The sequence below is a fragment of the Leptopilina heterotoma genome, unplaced genomic scaffold (assembly GCF_015476425.1).
Source record: "Leptopilina heterotoma isolate Lh14 unplaced genomic scaffold, ASM1547642v1 Lhet_128, whole genome shotgun sequence".
Taxonomy (NCBI): Eukaryota; Metazoa; Arthropoda; class Insecta; order Hymenoptera; family Figitidae; genus Leptopilina; species Leptopilina heterotoma.
In genome coordinates this window covers 1,554,592-1,571,347 of record NW_025110846.1, presented here as the reverse complement: position 1 = coordinate 1,571,347, position 16,756 = coordinate 1,554,592, and the positions used below count along the sequence as shown (strand labels likewise).

The window sequence follows — 16,756 nt, the reverse complement described above, 5'->3', positions numbered from 1 at the left end:
TCCAAATGGCGCTAGTTCCGATGCAATGTTGCCACATATTCCCCTTATTTTCAATTCTTTTTCTTGAAATCGATCATTTTTATAAACTAAAACCCAATTAAACATCATTTTTGAATATTTAATAAACAACGAAATTGTTTAGAAATCAATTATTTAAGCGATTTTCATAATCCTAGTTTAGTGCGTTGTGGAATTTGCGAGGAGCAGCTACTGTGTTACGCAGCTCTGCATGATGCCGTACAAAAAATTAATGCATAACTCCAATAAATTCATCCCAATACAATTAGCAAACTACTCTCAACTAACTTTCAACCCATACTGTCATTTTGATAACAGCACGTACCATTTTTCCAAAAATTTATCTCAATTTCACATTTTTACATAGTAGCAGTTACATTTGGCAACAAGGCAAACCTTTTCCCGTTGGCTGCAACAGTCACTTCCTAGTCAAATAATATTCTTCAATTGCAAACAAAAAATAAATTTATTTCATTAAAAAAGTCGAAAGTTTTATTTGAAAAATTCATTAAAGTTTAACAAGACAATTATTTTCATTGAGAAATAATTTGTCATTACAAGTTTATCAACGAGTGTTTTTCTAATGGGAATTACATACAAAACGGACTAGTGAGCGTCATATTTATATAGAGATTATATTGTGGAATCTATGTTAAAAATTATTTTCATCCCTTTGGGCATCTTGGAATCATTTTGATGAACGGAGAAAGTCATTGTATCTTTACAATATTGTGACAAAAAGTGTGCTTTGATTGATTTTTAATTATTACAAAACGAAAGGGAGGAAGGAATCATTGATTGTCATTTATACAACAGTGTAATGAATCGAAAAATCATGGATAGAATTTGGATTTCAAAAATGACATATTCCACTGATATAGAGGTATTTATTGCGACATTCTTTAAATCTGAGATTAAAACTATTGTTAATAGTTGATAATAGAGAATTTTAATTTGAATTTAAATTTCGCTACTGTATTTCCAAAAAAAAATTTTATTGCTTCTGTTTTGATCTGCTAACTGTATTGACACTGACATTCTTTACTTTTCAAAATTAAAAAACTGGAGATTTGACAGTTTTCGAATTTCTAGGTTATTTTTTCTGCAGTCGAGTTTGACACTTGTTGCTTATTGCTTCCAAATGAAATGTCGTTTCAATGACGTTTGTTTATTTTGTAGAATCTTAATTACTGTGATTATTTATACTGTAAAAAGAAATTTCAGTAAATTTACAGTTTTGTTGTGGAATTTTATAGAGACTTGTAAAATAACATCTTGTTTCTATTTCTGACAATAATTTCTTTTTAAATAACTTAATTCTTGAAGAACTATCTAATTTTTTTAATATTTAGATCATTATTAAAAATAATAGACTTATACAAGAATTTAAGTTAAAAACACTCAAAACATTTAATTTTGGAGCACTTACAGCTGATGATAGTAGAAATTCAATTATTTTCAAAAGTAATAAAATTCTTCAAAAAAATTAAATTATGTTCTAAAATTTTTTTAAAATTCTGGTCAACATTTCAATTATCTTTAAAAAATAATAAATTTCTTCTCCTAAATTCAATTATTTTCAAAAATTTTAATAAAATTCTTGTAAAATTTCAATTACATTTAAAAATTTTCCTCAATTCAACGATTTTTATTATCAATTTTTAAAAAAAATTTCAAAAGAATTTAATTATTAAAAAAAAAATGTCATAAAATTCTACGCAAACCTTTAACTTTTTTTTTAATAAATAAATAAATTTTTTTACAAATATTCTAATATTTTCATAAATAATAAAACTAATCGCAAAATTTCAATAATTTTCAAAAATGTTGATAAAATTCTTGGCAGCAGTTCAATAATTTTCATAGTCCACTAATTTAATAACAGTTTCAAAAAAAAAAATCAATTATTTAAACAAAACATTTTTGTTAAAATTCTACACAAACATTTAATTGTTTTTATAAATAATAAAATTTTCACAGGAATTCTATTATTTCTCAAATTTTTATAAATTACTTCTCAATAATTCCATTAATTACTTAACAATTTTTTTGATAAAATTTTTTTTGAGAATTGAATTTTAAAAACCATTCAAATATGCAATAAATTATTAATTTTTGTCTTTAAATAATTGAATTCTCGTCAAATTTTCAAATAAAAATTGATTTAATAAATAATACCAGGATTTTAATAATTTTTAATGCAATTTCAATCAAATTCCTCGAAAAATGTAATTATTTTAAAGAATTTTATTAAAATTCGTCAAAAGAATTCAATTATTTAAAAATTCTTTTTGAGAATTGAATTTTAAAAAACATTCAATTATTGAAGAAATCATTTTCGTATTTAAATATTTGAATTCTCGTGGAATTTTCAAATAAAATTTAATTCAAAAATTAATTTTACATAAAAATTTTAGATAATTGAATATTTAAAGCATTAGAGCGTGGATTTTTAAAAATAATTGAATTTTGAAAAGGTTTCAAGTTAAAATCTTTGAAAATATGAATTTTTCATACTTTTAACTAACAATTCTGTAGACTTAATTTTTTTTTTTTAAATTTGATTGAATTTCTTTTGAAAATATTTAAAGTTTTTATTTTTTAATTTGTATTTAATTGAAGAATTTTCGAATAATCAATGAAATTTCGTAAAATTGAATTATGAAGAAATGAAATTGAAAATTTTCAAAGAACTTTTTAAAAAATTATTAAAAATAATTATAATTTACAGAAGAATTTTAGTTATAAATTCTAGAAAATAATAATTAAATTGAAATGATGAAAGTAATTTTGTAGATGTTAAAGTAACAATATTTTAATAATATAAAATAATTTTATCACTCAGTCATCTTTAATATTCTTACAATTTGTTGAATTTCAAAAAGGTCTTGAATTTGAATCTTTTGAAGAATTTTAATTCCTACTGAAAAATAATAATTAAATATTTATTCAAAAAAGAATTATTTATTGGTTTTCGAATAATTTTACTTTTGAAGAAATTCGTAAATAAATGTAATAAAACATTTTTTTTGAGTATTTAATAATTTTAGAGTGAATCAGAATATTCTTCAAGGAAAAAGTTAAAATTTTGTCTGAAAATTAGGGAAAAGTCAGGAAAAATCAAAATTATTGTCGCAATCTTGATTTAGTTTTAGTATTTCAGAGAAAAATGAATTTGTTTTTAATTAATTTCCTCTCTTTCAGGTGGGCAGCTGAAATTAAAACCATTCCATCGTCTACATTGTAAATGGAAATAATTTACAAAACCCTATTTGATTAAAATGGAGAGAATGAGAAGGGAATAGGAAAAAAAACGTCAGTAATTCGCTGATGGTACTTCGACGACAAGGTGTAAATCCTCCCAGTGAAACGATGGAGGAACCTGCAAAGAAAAAGCAACGTATCGAAAATGAAGAGGAGGAAGATGATGCAATCACCGAAATCGAAAGGTTTCAAACAAGTCTCCTCGCACAATGTCTGTGCAATATTCCCGAGAGTAGTCTACGTAAACCATTCACTGGTACGACAATTGAAACGTCAAATGGTGAATATCGAACGCAATTACTCTCCGATTGGGAACCGGATAAAACACTCGAATTTATAAGTGCCTTACAATTATTATTCGATGTCGCTATTAAACAGAGTACAAAGCACATAATGTGCAGTCGTATCGCAGACGTTTGTGAAGCATTAGCACGTAACGAACACGGGATTATTGATCAAATAATCGATCTCTCTGGTACGTCAAATAAATTTATTTCCTTTGCCGCAAGTCGTGCATTGGCTTCATTTTTCATTGTGACCAAGGAGAATATTGAACCGGCATGGCTCGATCGACTGACACAATCTTTATTAAATACACATTCACCGAGTCAAATGCTCTTCACATTGGACGTGGTGAAGAGGGTGGTCGAGCATAGGGACGATCTACGACATCCCGTCGAGGACGCTGAAAATCCCGGTGTTTCTTTACATTGTAATATTATTCAACTAGATCCCGAGTCGGAGGATTCAACACCAGTGAAAGCAATGTGTGTGAAGGCATTGGAATCAAAGTGGATTATTTTAGTCTCGAAATTTGACACGATACTCGGCTCTTATACACCGCAACATGAATCGGCAGTGCTAATATTCCTTGAACTTTGGGAATCGATAATATCGGTGAAGGCAAATCTCTCGGTGATTGATACGAAAATGTTCTTCTCGCAATTGGACAATATGGTGATGCATTTGAATGTGAATGTTCCGGGTGTTATTTGGCGACATCTTCTTGGATTGTTTAATGAAGTTCTCTGCTATGGGAGTACTTTGTCATTGCAGGATATTCTTCCGGATGAACCGTGCTCATTGGCGCATTTAATTGTCCGCGCGGTGAAGGATTGGAGATTATTGGACGCTTTGCCCTATCGGCAGGGTTCAGGGCGTTTTGGTGGTGGTTCTGGCGATGGTGATCGACCGTTGTTGCAGAAAATTGTTCTACTTGTGCTGAAGAGTGTGGCTGTCACGGTGAAGGAGACACGAAGTGATTCGAGTGATTCGTCACTGGGTTCGGAGGCTGAGGATATCGACGCTGATATGGCGGTGATTGAGAGAAGTATTCGTGAGGTGTTACGACAATTGGATCATTGTGTGAAAACGCTTTTGCCATTTCATCCGGAAATGCCATTGTCGCAATGGGTCGTTCAGGTATTTAACGATCAGGATGATTTTCTCATTGAGGGAATGGTCTGTTGTTTGGACGTGGCCGTTGGATTATTTTATCGAGGTCCACCGCAAAATGATTTGGGACCAATGTTGAGACCAACGTTGACTTTCATGCAATTTGTTCGAGCAATTTCTTACGATCCATCGGTACTTGTTGATTTATTAGTTGGTACGGAGACATGTTTTTTACTCTATCTTCTCAGGTTTTTGAAATACATTAAGAGAAATTGGTCCGAGTTTGTGTCTTGTTGTGGCGATGAATTGGACAATACCATGACAGTGCTTATTAGACTGAGATTAACCGTTGAAAGGCTCGTTTCGAAAACCCTCTTTCAATACAATATCAGTCCGATTCTTCGTTTATTAGAAAAATGCGAATCGCTTTACGAGGGAAATGTCGACAATTAATTGTAAGACAATGCTCTATTTCAATGTTTTTTTTACCTCTGTAATTTCAATTTTCGAATTTATTTTTTCAACATACAACAGAAATTATTCTGTACCTTCATCTCAAGGAACTATTTTCAAAAAAACGTCAAAATTAAAAAAAAAGATGTACATATTTTCTGTAAAGAACTAGAAAAACGCTCAGCACTCAAATAGACGGAAATAAATTTCAATTTTGAACGAAAATTAGATAATTTTTTTCATATTGAGTCTTAATAAAAATACAAGAGTGCAATAAATTTTAATTATTAGCTACTGTCCCAGTGAATATAATTAGTAAATTGGTTTCTTTTATTAATTATCTAGAGAAAAGAATAGAAATATAAAATACTTTCACAATTGCATTGCCTTACAAATAATTGACATTTTTGTACATATAATTAATTTACAGTAACTAAATTATAATTTTTTTTAACCGAAAAAAAATTATTATAGTCGATTTATAAAAGAAATTCTCAACTTTTTTTTAAAACTCAAAGATAATGCTCTCTCAAAAGACAATAGAATCAATTTATTTATCGTTTTATCAAATTAACAGACATTTTTTTTTTACTTAAACAATTTTTAATCTTAATTTTAAAATAAAATTGAGATCAAAATCTCAATTTTGACAAAATTAGGATTAAAACATTATTTTTTTGAATTAAGATCAAAATCTTAATTTTAATGAAATAGAAAATTTTTTTAACGTAAAAAACGCACAAATTAAGAATATTTTTTCTTATAAAAAAACGTGTACGCATAATAGGTATTTATTATTGCTATTATTATTTTTATTCTTATCACTGTAACTATTATTATTACTATTTTTATTATTATCTTTTATAATTATTATTATTATATTATTATTATATTATTAAAATTATTATTATTATATTATTATTATTATTAAAATTATTATTATATATTATAATTATTATATTTAAAATAGATTTAAATAAGTATATATTATACATTAACTGGTTATAATGTCTTGGTGCTTAATGTAAATTTTGAAAGATATTAAAAATTTAGTGTTTAAGTAGTAAAAAGGATTAGTTAAACAAATTAAAACATTGAAACGTCGGTGCTAACAATTTTTTGAAAGTTAATATTGTTAATTAAAAGCACCATTGAGTAAAAACATAAATAGTTGACTAGAATAATTATTAGGTCGTTAATTGAAATAACATAAAAAATAATTCAATTCCAGTATCATGTTAATATTTATAAATATTATTATAAAAATAAATTATCGACCTTATGATTAATAGAGCAAAATTTTTTCTTTTTTTTATTAAAGTCATTTTTTTGGACTTTAATTAAAGAAAAAAAATCACTTGATTAAACTTTATTAGTAGAAATAAACTGCCAAACATGTTTAAATTATTTATCGACGTTAGTAGTAAAATTCTACTATAAATATATTAATTTTATTTTTCTTATAATACATTATTATTGTAATAGAATAAACATTCTGAAACTTTGGAATTTTTTTTTCTTTTATTTTAAAATTATTATTTTAAGCAACGAATAAAAAATGTTTATTTATATTTTAAATGCTAACTTATGTAATAAAAGCATAATATTTCGGCATAAAATGCTGAAACATCTTATTTTCTTCCATTAAAGAGAAGCGAAATGAAAATACTAACAAAATATCATTGAATTGTATATTATTATTATTATAATAATTATTATTATTATTAATTTATAGTGTACATAATTTTTTCCGTATTTCATCGCATAATTTTTTCAAAATTTCTTTCGCATTTCTTATTAATTTTTTAATTTGTTTTTTCTAGAAAAACAAAAAAAAGTTCATTTTTTAAAAATAAATCTTGAAAAAAAAAAAATTGTTACTTTAAGTTCTAAACGATTGAAGTTTTATTTTGAATAAAAATCTATTTTGAAAATATAACGGAATAATTGTTATATAAAAATTAATTGTAAAAATTATAAATCAATTGTAAGTTATTGTATCGAAAAAAATTATATTAACCAAATTAACGTAATAATTATAAACATATTTTATAATCAGATATTATTTATATCAGACATTTAATACATAATTTTATTAATTTCTAATTGTCAATAATTAAAATAATTTCATTTTCAGTTAAAAAATATTGTAAATCGAAATAAAAAGAATCTTATTTAATCATTGAGAACTTTTAGAAATAATCAAAATTTATATTAATAAAAGCGATAAAGATTTTAGAAACAAAATAATTTAATGATTATTAATTATAATCGTCAAGTTTTTCAATTTTGGAGTTTAACAAAAATCAGAGAAATGTTTTTTTTTAAAGTGCGCTACCTTGTAAATAAATATAAAAAAAATTGTTAATTAAATAGTTGTAGTAGAAATAGTTTTGTAAGTGTAAACCCTGTAATGCACTAATGTTAAAATATTTGTACTTTTTTCTACAACTTTGTGTTTCACTCAGCAAAATACCCTTTTCCTTAGATTAAAAATAATAATTTTCAAAAACAATAGAATTTAATAATTGAATTAATTATTTTTGCATTAAAGTAGACAATATTCATCATTTGATTAGTCTTTTATTTCATGATACAATGTTAAACTTAAATATTATCCAAATATTTAAATTGTTTTATAAATTACGAACTAGTTTTCATATTTAATTGATTTTTTTTTTGCTTCATTCTTTTATGTGCACTTTTTCGAATAATGTATTTACATAAATGTCGAGTTATCTGAACATTCGAAGAAAAAAAGTGCCTTTCAAAGAAAAATGAATTAACGTAAATATACAAAGAATTAAAGCTAACATTTGTGAACTATTTTAATTACAAACTTAAAAAGTTGAAAAATAAACAAAAAAAAAAAATTGTAAAAAAAAACTGATAATTATATATGCCACAAATATGCATCAGTCATGATACAAATCTAAGCTAAGGAATAAATTATAGATTTTTATGTAAATATCTAAGAAAAAAATTCTACAAAAATGATTTTTCAATTTGAACGTTGGAACAAAATCAATAAATTGTGATCATAATTGTATGTTCTTGTTTTTAAATTAAAGAAGTCATCATCGTTGACGTAAAATATAAACATTATTCGATCACTGACTTATGAGAATACTGACTAAAATGTCAGACTTAAATAGAGCAATATGGACACAGTTTTCCTTTTTTTTTCTTAATATTTAAACTATAGAGATTTTTAGAAAAAAAAATCTTACTACGTATCGTAATCTTCATCAATATTGGCAGTGTGACTGAAATTTGGTATTGCCTGATTAGTACCGCTTAGTTTCGATGGACTTCCAACCAAATTCATTGGCTTTAGTTCTGTATAAAAATTTGGTTGGGGAACGCCAAATGATGCTGGTGTTGACATTTGGAATTCTGGGACACTCGACATATTTGTTAATTGACTTGAATTTGAATGTCCCAGTCCCTTGAAATCCTTGGACACTCGACATGATGATGAGTTGTAATTTTTCTCCAATTGAAAACTATTTCAAAAAATAAAGTACGTTTTATTTATTGAATTGATGAATATATTGAATTAATAAATATATTTTTTAATTAATCAATTAAATTAGCCTTATAATTTATTAAAATCAAGAAATCAATGTACAATTTAATTTACTTACTCGGGCTCGGATTTTATCAATAAAGGTGGACAGCCCATATTTCCGGGCATCGAACTAACTGGAGCAGGTGTTAGTGGCGGAGTTGGAACATCTTCATCTGCACCCGATACGTCAGGAAGGCCTTTTACTAGATCCTTCAGAAAATCAAAACGACTTTCGGACAAAATACACTGTTTCCTAAAAAAAGCGAAAAAATTAGAAAACATTTTCTCAACCAAAGAATTTTTTTCTTTTGAATAAAATTTTTACTCACATATGAGATGGACTCAAAGTTTTAGCATTTTTAGAATTTGTGACTTGCATAGTTTTCGTTAGTAACGAATGTACAAATAATTCTAGTGTCCTAGGTATATAAACAGTTAAGGACGAACATTTCGGTGAAAAAACAAAATCAAGAACGTGAATACTGTCATAATTAAACAATAAATACTAAAAATCTATTTACTAATAAAAAAATAAAAAAACAAAATTTAGAATAATATCAAAATTTCGACAAGTAAAATACTATAATTGTTGGCAACTCTAAATATTATGTCACAATATAACCTCAACGTTAAGTTGACAATTTGTTACACAATTCTTTTGCTTAACGATTAAAAATAATTTTTAATTAATTACTGCAATGTATAAAAAAAGGATATAAATTATAACTGGTACTGCTTGAGCGACTTTTCCTACTTCTTCATCAGTTTGCATAATTTTCTTTATTCGACCCTAGAAAAAAGTGAGGTTATGTTAGAATTTAATATTACTCCCGATAAAATTTCCGCAACACTTGGCTAATTTCAACAATGTTTACAACAAAATTAATCTTTATTTATAATAACAGAAGTAAAAGATCTACCCTGTTTTACTAAAATTAAACGATAAAATAACATGTTTAACTTACTGCTGGAAATCGAGCGTTGTATTTTTTTCGTTTACTAGGCATTTTGACAGTGTGATTTGTTTCCACTTAATTCTATATTATAAATAGAGTTAATTTAAACGGTAACAATAAAGTTACATTTGAAACAATATTTTCTAATTTTTATGGGTTTATCGAAAAATATTATTGGGATATCAATCAACAATCAGATACTATACTCTGAAGTAAACAGAGAGTTGCAGACTTGCTGCAGAGAGTGTACACACTGTTTTAATAATTTAAAAAGAGACAACTTCACGGATATGTAAAAACAAAAAGAATAATGCAGAAATTTGATTAAAATCACCAAAAATTGATAAATTAAATATTAATAAAACTAAAACCCAAAAGAATAGTATAAAAAGAGTACAAAAAGAAGAATTTTAATAATAATTTCCAATAAGAATTTAATTACTTTCCTAAAATACCCGCCCAACATTCTGATTGGTCATCGAGTAAACTACTTCTCATTGGCTTATATTTCTAACCTAAAAATTCAGGCTGATGCTGATGTCAAAAACATTTGATTGAAAACATCTGTGAATAAAAAATAGTAAATTATTTTTAAAAAATTGTCTAAAAAAATTTAATGAAGCTCTATAATCAAAGAAATGGATTCTTTGTCAGATGTAAAAGTTCACGAGAAGATTTTAAATTTAATCAACAAAATAAAACATGGGTAAATTGAATTGCAATATTTTCGGGAAATTTACATAAGGGATTAATTTTTTAATTACTTTCTCTTTTATTTAATTTAGTGAAATTGAAGGCACTTATGAAATTGTCGTAGTCACTGTTTCAACATTAAAGGAAGTAATAAATAATACAGAATGGAAAACTGCACAGTGAGTAGAAAGGAAAAATGGGATAAATTTTGATAAAGTTACAGATTTTTGAATACGAATCGTTTTTTCGCAGATCTGTTATGGATTTAGTAAAATTAAATGGAAAGCATTTAATGAAGGAAATACCATTAGAAACGTGTATTGGAAATATGATTCGACGGATATTGCACATAATAAGAGAGGAATACTCCTCGGAATTGAAGAACAAAACGGAAGAAGCTGATCCTCAGGAATCGCTTCATAAAATTATTACTTCGAAAAATGAACGTGATATTGATTTCAATGTCTCTGTACCATTTCTTAAAGAAGCTCTCGTTGAACATATTAATGAATTCGAAGTTGAATTGGAAACATGGTATAGAAATTGTTTTTAAATTAGACATCTAATTATAATGAATCACTTCACTGAATTTATTTCAGTTGAATTCATTTTTTTATCCATTATTATTTTGATTTAGTTACGAAAATATTACACAACAAGCCTCGGAGCACATTCACTCCAGTGAAATTATATTGACAATTGGTCGGTCGAGACTTGTAGAAGAGTTTTTTAAGAAAGCTGCTAAAACCAGAACATTTGAAGTAATCGTTGCTGAAGGTGGATCTGATTTAAAAGTAAGTTTAATTTTCTGTTTCTGCCGGGTTGACACAAAAACTTAATTTTGTTTTTCACCTTTTTCAAAAATATTTAGTGTTTTTAAATTTTTAATTAAATTCATTAAAAATTGAAATTTTTTAAAATTTCAAATTAAAACCTTTTAAACTTCATCTATTTAAGAAAATTGTAAACGCAACTGTTTTAAAATTCACAATTGATTTTGAATTATTTAAGTAAAATTATTCATTAAAGAATTTATAAGTAATAATTTTATCGAAATTCTTCAAGAATTAAGTTATTTAAATAGAAATTTTTGTCAGAAATGGAAAAAAACGAATGTTTTGTATTAAAATTTGTTGTAATTTTATAGTTAATGCGGCAAACAAAAAAGTCACCTAAATTCAGAATTTTCTTATAAATTCTGAAAATTAAATTTTTTACAGTACTTTTAATAAAAATTCCTGACTTTTCCCTGATTTTTCCCTGACCTGTGGCAACGCTGTTTTATTTCTTAATAATTCTTGAATTCTAATTCCAATTATTAATTAGTTATAATTCTAATTATTAAAATGATTTAATTTAATTATGTAATTATTAAATTGTTTTATTTTATTTATGTAATTATTAAATGGATTTACTGTAATTATGTAATTATAAAATTGATTTATTTTTTTTTCAGGGTCACCAAATGGCAGTGAACCTCGCGAAAGCAAATATTAAGACGACTTTAATTTCAGATGCGGCAATTTTTGCAATGATGTCGCGTGTCAATAAAGTTATTGTATCAACGCACACGGTTATGTTGAATGGTGGCCTTAAAGCAATATCCGGAACGTATACAGTTGCACAAGCTGCGAAACATTATTATGTTCCAGTTATGGTTCTTTTACCGCTTTATAAACTTTCTCCCGAATATTTATGTCTTTATGAGCAAGAAGGCTTTAATACGTACCTATCTCCTAGTCAGGGTGTCATTCCCACAGACAATATTCAACTTATGGATAAAATTCGCGCCTACAATCCTGCCATTGATTACGTACCTCCTGAACTTGTCACACTATTTATTTCAAACACGTAAGTATATTAAAAAATACTAGAAAAAATTAAATTTTAATTATCTTATTTAAATTAAAATTTAAAATTAAATTTATGTTTATATTAAAATTTAAAATTAAATTTATATTTAACTTTAAATTAAAAATTAAATTTAAATTTCGTAATTCTAATTTTGTAATTCTTGATTTCAGTGGTGGAAATGCTCCCTCGTATATCTATAGATTACTCAGTGAATTATATCACCCTGATGATTACGAACTTTGACGATCACAAAAATATTTTATTAAACGAAATTATTGAGAATTTAATTTCTAGAATCTGTACATTATCAACTGATTCAATAACTAAATGCAACAAAGTGCTTATTAGCATTTTGTAAACTGTTTTTTTTATAAATACAATTTGTGGAAAATTTAATTTTCAATTTTCCTAACCTCGCACAAAAAATAGTCAAGGTAGAGAAAAGAATTTCATTTTTATTTTTCTACTTTTATTTGTCTAAATATATTTATTATTTTCATCTTTTAAAAAAGCAACTTATTAATACTTATTCGATGACAACTTAACAGTGTTAATATTGCTCCATAATAATCAGTCTTTATACTTGAAAGATAATTGATATTCAATTAAATGGTAATTGCACTCTCTCGGCTTCTTATATATTATGTACAAAAGAAATTTTTATTTACAAAATATTCATTAATTAATTAACAGAATGTTAATTAATTCTAAACGTAAGGATTCCAATTGCTTCCATCCTCGGGAAGTAATGAATTCGTTACTATTAGAATAACGTCGACAATCCACCAAATTCCTAAGCCACCTAAAGTTAATAATTTACCTACAGCAGTGCCGGTTTGTCCGAGACAAAACCGATCCATGCCGAGAAAACCTAAAAGTATACTGTACAAGAGAGTTGTTGTAAAATAGTGTCCACTGTATTTTATGCAAGGCACACCCTCACGATAAAAGTGCCTGCTTCCGTAACATTCAATGTCTGGTAAAACTGTGCAGGACACTTTTGTTTTTTCCACATCTTCCCAACGAGCACCACCGAACTGAAAATTTATTTGCCTAAATTAGAAGTCTTAAATTTACTTTATATTATTATTACAGGGCTCTTATTATTTTTCTTGGCAATTTTTTTACCACAATCGGTAATTTCTAGAAATAATTTTAATAAAAAATATTTTGTTTATTCAAACGTTAAAAACAGTCATCAAAAAGGAAAGAATTCTATACTAAAAGTAAAGAATTATTTACTATTTTCCAAAACCGAAGTTCTAGTTTTTAGGTTATGTGTAACAAAAAAACTCATGGCAAAAAAGATATTGTTACAGGAATATATTTACTTTTACGCAGCCAAGACCAGTTTCCTCTTTTGCAGTTTTATTTCCCTTGAGATCTATCGGTTCCTCACAATCAATAAATTCTCTGGGTCTGAAAAGTGAATTTTCTTTTACAGTTCATTGTCAACAAGAAACTTTGTCAAAAGTTACATTTCAATCATGTTTAAATTATAGTTTCTTCGAGTTGAATTAAATTTCATAGAATTTATCAAAAATACTCCAAAAAAGGTAATTTTTATACAATTTGTCTCAGTGTGTCAATTGTTTCCTTACAAAAATAAACAAATACTTACAAAAATTTACACAATACTAAAGGACCCTCGGGTCTGTATTCCTGTTGTATTTCCGGTGTTTTATTTGTAGCCGAAAGTATTAAGGACTCGGCAAATTTTGTCGAAATATATGCACAGACTGTCAATACAAAAACTAACCTCATTATAAGCGATACATATTACACATTCATTAATTTGTTCACTACTTTAAATTAAATGAATTAAATTCACAATAATGAATGGAAAGTTCATCACTGTAATCCTGATGCGCATTGCGCAAACGCATGCGCAGAAAGTTCTATTGCAGTCGGCCAATGAAAAAATGTGGCGCGAATTTTTTGATTGTAAAAATCTGTCGGTAAAACAGAATTAAAAACTTAAGAGCTTAATTTTAATTATAATAATCTGTTACGAAGAAAACTTGTTGAATTAATTAAAAAATAGGTTCTGAAATTGATCGATATCTACGAATATGTTTTTAAAGTTATTTAAATGTTATAATTTCCGCTGACGTCAATTGCGATCACGTGACTTGTTTAAGGGATAACATCTAATAGCTATGGGGATAATAATAGTTTTAATTAAACGGAATTATTTCTAATTTACATGAAATTTACATAATATATAATAATATATTTCAGTTTTTAAAAACTGTATTCGTATACTAAATTTAATATAATAGTAATTATTTATTTAGTGTACTTACTATTTTTATTGTCACGAATTGGCAAAATATTTTTACATTATTATTTAAATTATATAATCTTATTATTATAATTAGTATACAATTTTTTTTATAAATTTTATAAATTGATTTTATTTATTTATTATTATTTCTATTATTATTTATTTATTTACTTGTTTATTATTATTTATTTATTATTAGGTATCTTTAAATAATAAATAAAAAATTTAAAAAATTAAATCCTAATAATTAATTATTCACCTCTAGAATAATTAATACATGTAAGAATAAGTATTTTTCAAATAATTTATTTTTTTCTTTTATTTTTATTTTCGGTACATGAATTTCATGTTAAAAATTAATTTTCTATATTATTTCATTCGCAAACAAATAATATAAAAATTTCGTTGAATTTATTATAATCGATCTAAGAAATAATATTATAAATTAATAATGATATTAATTATAAGAAGCGCTAAAGGTCACATATTTTATTATTTTTAGAACTTAATTTTATTATAATGAATCATACAATTTATTACTATTAATAAAATTAAACAATAAAAAAATAAAGAAAATATTATCAAATAATATAATAATAATAATAATATAATACGATCAAATTCATAATAAAAGTAATAAAATATCCGAAATAAAATTTTTTTGAATTTAATTTCAAGAAAAGATATAAAAAAATTAACTGAAAGAAAAAATAATATTGGTAATTTTTGCTTTAAATTTTTTTATTTTGTGTAAATTTATAAATTTTATTAAAAAATTAATATAATAATAAAAAATAGAAATTAAAAATAATAAATTATGTTATGTAAATTATATAAAAAAAATATATAATATAAATTGTAAATTTAAAATTAACAAAAATTAAATTTTATAACTTAAAAATAAAAGAACTTTAACATTTATACGTAGAGAAATTTTTTAGCGAAAAAAAAATAAAAAATTGTTGACATTTTTATCAAATTAGTACCTACTATATAAAATTTTAATAATTTTCATGAAATATTTCAGAATTAATTTTATTTTGGAAACTAATTGAAAAATATAATTTTCTAACGCAATTTTTAATTCTGGAAAAATTAAAGCATTTTTATTATTAATTATTGTTTATCGATTAAATTTATAGAATAATAATTTTTAAATTAGTAATAATTTGTAAAACGTAAATATTTTTTGAAATAAAATATTTTAAAATAGAATAAAATACTTTTTTCTAAAATTATTATTGGTAATTAATCAAAAAATTTTAAATAATAATTTAAACATGTAATAAAATCTCTTAATACTTTATCTTTAACTCTGAATTAGTATAAAAATACTTACTAATTTAAATTACCGACTGATTTTTTGCTTTTAAATTAGTAAATTTTACTAAATTAGTAAATTTTACTAAATTAGCAAATTTTACTAAATTAGTAAATTTTACTAGAAATTAGTATTTATTAGTAAAATTTAATAATTTAAAAGCAAAAAGTCAGTCACTAATTAAAATTAATAAACATTTTTACTAATAAATTAAATTTTAGTAAATTTTTATCAAAGTTTACTAATTAATTAGTTGATATTACTATTTATTAGTAAAATTTACTAATCCAAAAGTAAAAAAATCAGCAACTCATTCAAATTAGTGAATATTTTTACTAATTCAAATTTAAAGACTACTAAACTAAATAAAACTAAAATCATTTAATTTTTAATAATAATTAGTAGAAAAGACTAGTTTAAAAATGCTTCCTAATTCCTAATTCCTAACTAGGAAATATTATATTAATTAATTTATTAAGTTATAACAAGAGTAAAATAAATTAGTTAATTAATTATATAATTAAAATATGTATTCAAGACATAATTATTATTTTAAGGTAATTAATCCTAATAATGAATAATAATGAAATAATAATTGAATTAATATAACAATTTAGTTAATTAGTTAATAATTAATAATTTAATTAAAAGCACGTAGGAGGACGTAGATTAATTATAAGAAAGAAACTATTACAAAATGTTTTTCTTAATTCTAATCAGAAATCATAATTAATTAATTATTAAATTCAGGAAATCAATAATCAATTAAATTACTAAGTTAGGGAAATTAATTAAATTATTAAATTAAAGAAATTAAATTAGTAATAAATGAATTAAATTATTAAATTATGGAAGTTAGTTATATTATCAAATTAAGAAAATTAATCGAATTATCAAATTAAAGAAATTCGTTTAATTAATTAGGAAATTAATGATTAAAATTG

At 24.5% G+C, this 16,756-nt stretch overlaps 4 protein-coding genes across 4 annotated transcripts; 2 read left to right on the top strand and 2 right to left on the bottom strand.

Moving 5' to 3' along the window:
• The first annotated feature begins 172 nt into the window (after nucleotides 1-172).
• LOC122512809 (protein lines) lies at nucleotides 173-5,707 on the top strand. Its single transcript, XM_043628878.1, has 2 exons — nucleotides 173-901; nucleotides 3,223-5,707. The coding sequence occupies exon 2, from the start codon at nucleotides 3,349-3,351 to the stop codon at nucleotides 5,128-5,130; it is 1,782 nt and encodes a 593-aa protein (XP_043484813.1). The 5' UTR covers nucleotides 173-901; nucleotides 3,223-3,348; the 3' UTR covers nucleotides 5,131-5,707.
• A 1,986-nt stretch (nucleotides 5,708-7,693) lies between these two features.
• Nucleotides 7,694-9,888, bottom strand: LOC122512783 (dr1-associated corepressor). The gene is made up of 5 exons (XM_043628846.1): nucleotides 9,667-9,888; nucleotides 9,419-9,491; nucleotides 9,031-9,124; nucleotides 8,778-8,954; nucleotides 7,694-8,636 (listed from the first exon to the last, which is right to left on the bottom strand). Exons 1-5 carry the CDS (start codon nucleotides 9,706-9,708, stop codon nucleotides 8,360-8,362), a joined length of 663 nt encoding a protein of 220 aa, XP_043484781.1. The 5' UTR covers nucleotides 9,709-9,888; the 3' UTR covers nucleotides 7,694-8,359.
• Nucleotides 9,889-10,172: 284 nt separating this feature from the next.
• LOC122512833 (translation initiation factor eIF-2B subunit beta) lies at nucleotides 10,173-12,600 on the top strand. Its single transcript, XM_043628914.1, has 6 exons — nucleotides 10,173-10,363; nucleotides 10,443-10,529; nucleotides 10,603-10,884; nucleotides 10,988-11,144; nucleotides 11,807-12,201; nucleotides 12,375-12,600. The coding sequence occupies exons 1-6, from the start codon at nucleotides 10,296-10,298 to the stop codon at nucleotides 12,445-12,447; spliced, it is 1,062 nt and encodes a 353-aa protein (XP_043484849.1). The 5' UTR covers nucleotides 10,173-10,295; the 3' UTR covers nucleotides 12,448-12,600.
• Nucleotides 12,601-12,853: 253 nt separating this feature from the next.
• Nucleotides 12,854-14,093, bottom strand: LOC122512834 (TM2 domain-containing protein CG11103). Its single transcript, XM_043628915.1, has 3 exons — nucleotides 13,826-14,093; nucleotides 13,536-13,623; nucleotides 12,854-13,241 (listed from the first exon to the last, which is right to left on the bottom strand). The coding sequence occupies exons 1-3, from the start codon at nucleotides 13,966-13,968 to the stop codon at nucleotides 12,912-12,914; spliced, it is 561 nt and encodes a 186-aa protein (XP_043484850.1). The 5' UTR covers nucleotides 13,969-14,093; the 3' UTR covers nucleotides 12,854-12,911.
• Between the last annotated feature and the right edge of the window lie 2,663 nt (nucleotides 14,094-16,756).

What these genes read in the sequence shown, in the direction of transcription:
- LOC122512809 (XM_043628878.1), top strand. Translation starts at nt 3,349, where the DNA reads ATGGTACTTCGACGACAAGGTGTAAATCCTCCCAGTGAAACGATGGAG.
- LOC122512834 (XM_043628915.1), bottom strand. Translation starts at nt 13,968, where the DNA reads ATGAGGTTAGTTTTTGTATTGACAGTCTGTGCATATATTTCGACAAAA. An exon ending in TTAGTATTGTGTAAATTTTT is followed by an intron (nt 13,624 to 13,825) that starts GTAAGTATTTGT and finishes TTCACTTTTCAG; the next exon opens with ACCCAGAGAATTTATTGATT. An exon ending in CTGGTCTTGGCTGCGTAAAA is followed by an intron (nt 13,242 to 13,535) that starts GTAAATATATTC and finishes ATAAATTTTCAG; the next exon opens with TTCGGTGGTGCTCGTTGGGA.
- LOC122512783 (XM_043628846.1), bottom strand. Translation starts at nt 9,708, where the DNA reads ATGCCTAGTAAACGAAAAAAATACAACGCTCGATTTCCAGCA. An exon ending in ACAACGCTCGATTTCCAGCA is followed by an intron (nt 9,492 to 9,666) that starts GTAAGTTAAACA and finishes ACTTTTTTCTAG; the next exon opens with GGTCGAATAAAGAAAATTAT. An exon ending in AGCAGTACCAGTTATAATTT is followed by an intron (nt 9,125 to 9,418) that starts ATATCCTTTTTT and finishes CTGTTTATATAC; the next exon opens with CTAGGACACTAGAATTATTT.
- LOC122512833 (XM_043628914.1), top strand. Translation starts at nt 10,296, where the DNA reads ATGGATTCTTTGTCAGATGTAAAAGTTCACGAGAAGATTTTAAATTTA. An exon ending in GAAGTTGAATTGGAAACATG is followed by an intron (nt 10,885 to 10,987) that starts GTATAGAAATTG and finishes ATTTTGATTTAG; the next exon opens with TTACGAAAATATTACACAAC. An exon ending in AAGGTGGATCTGATTTAAAA is followed by an intron (nt 11,145 to 11,806) that starts GTAAGTTTAATT and finishes TTTTTTTTTCAG; the next exon opens with GGTCACCAAATGGCAGTGAA.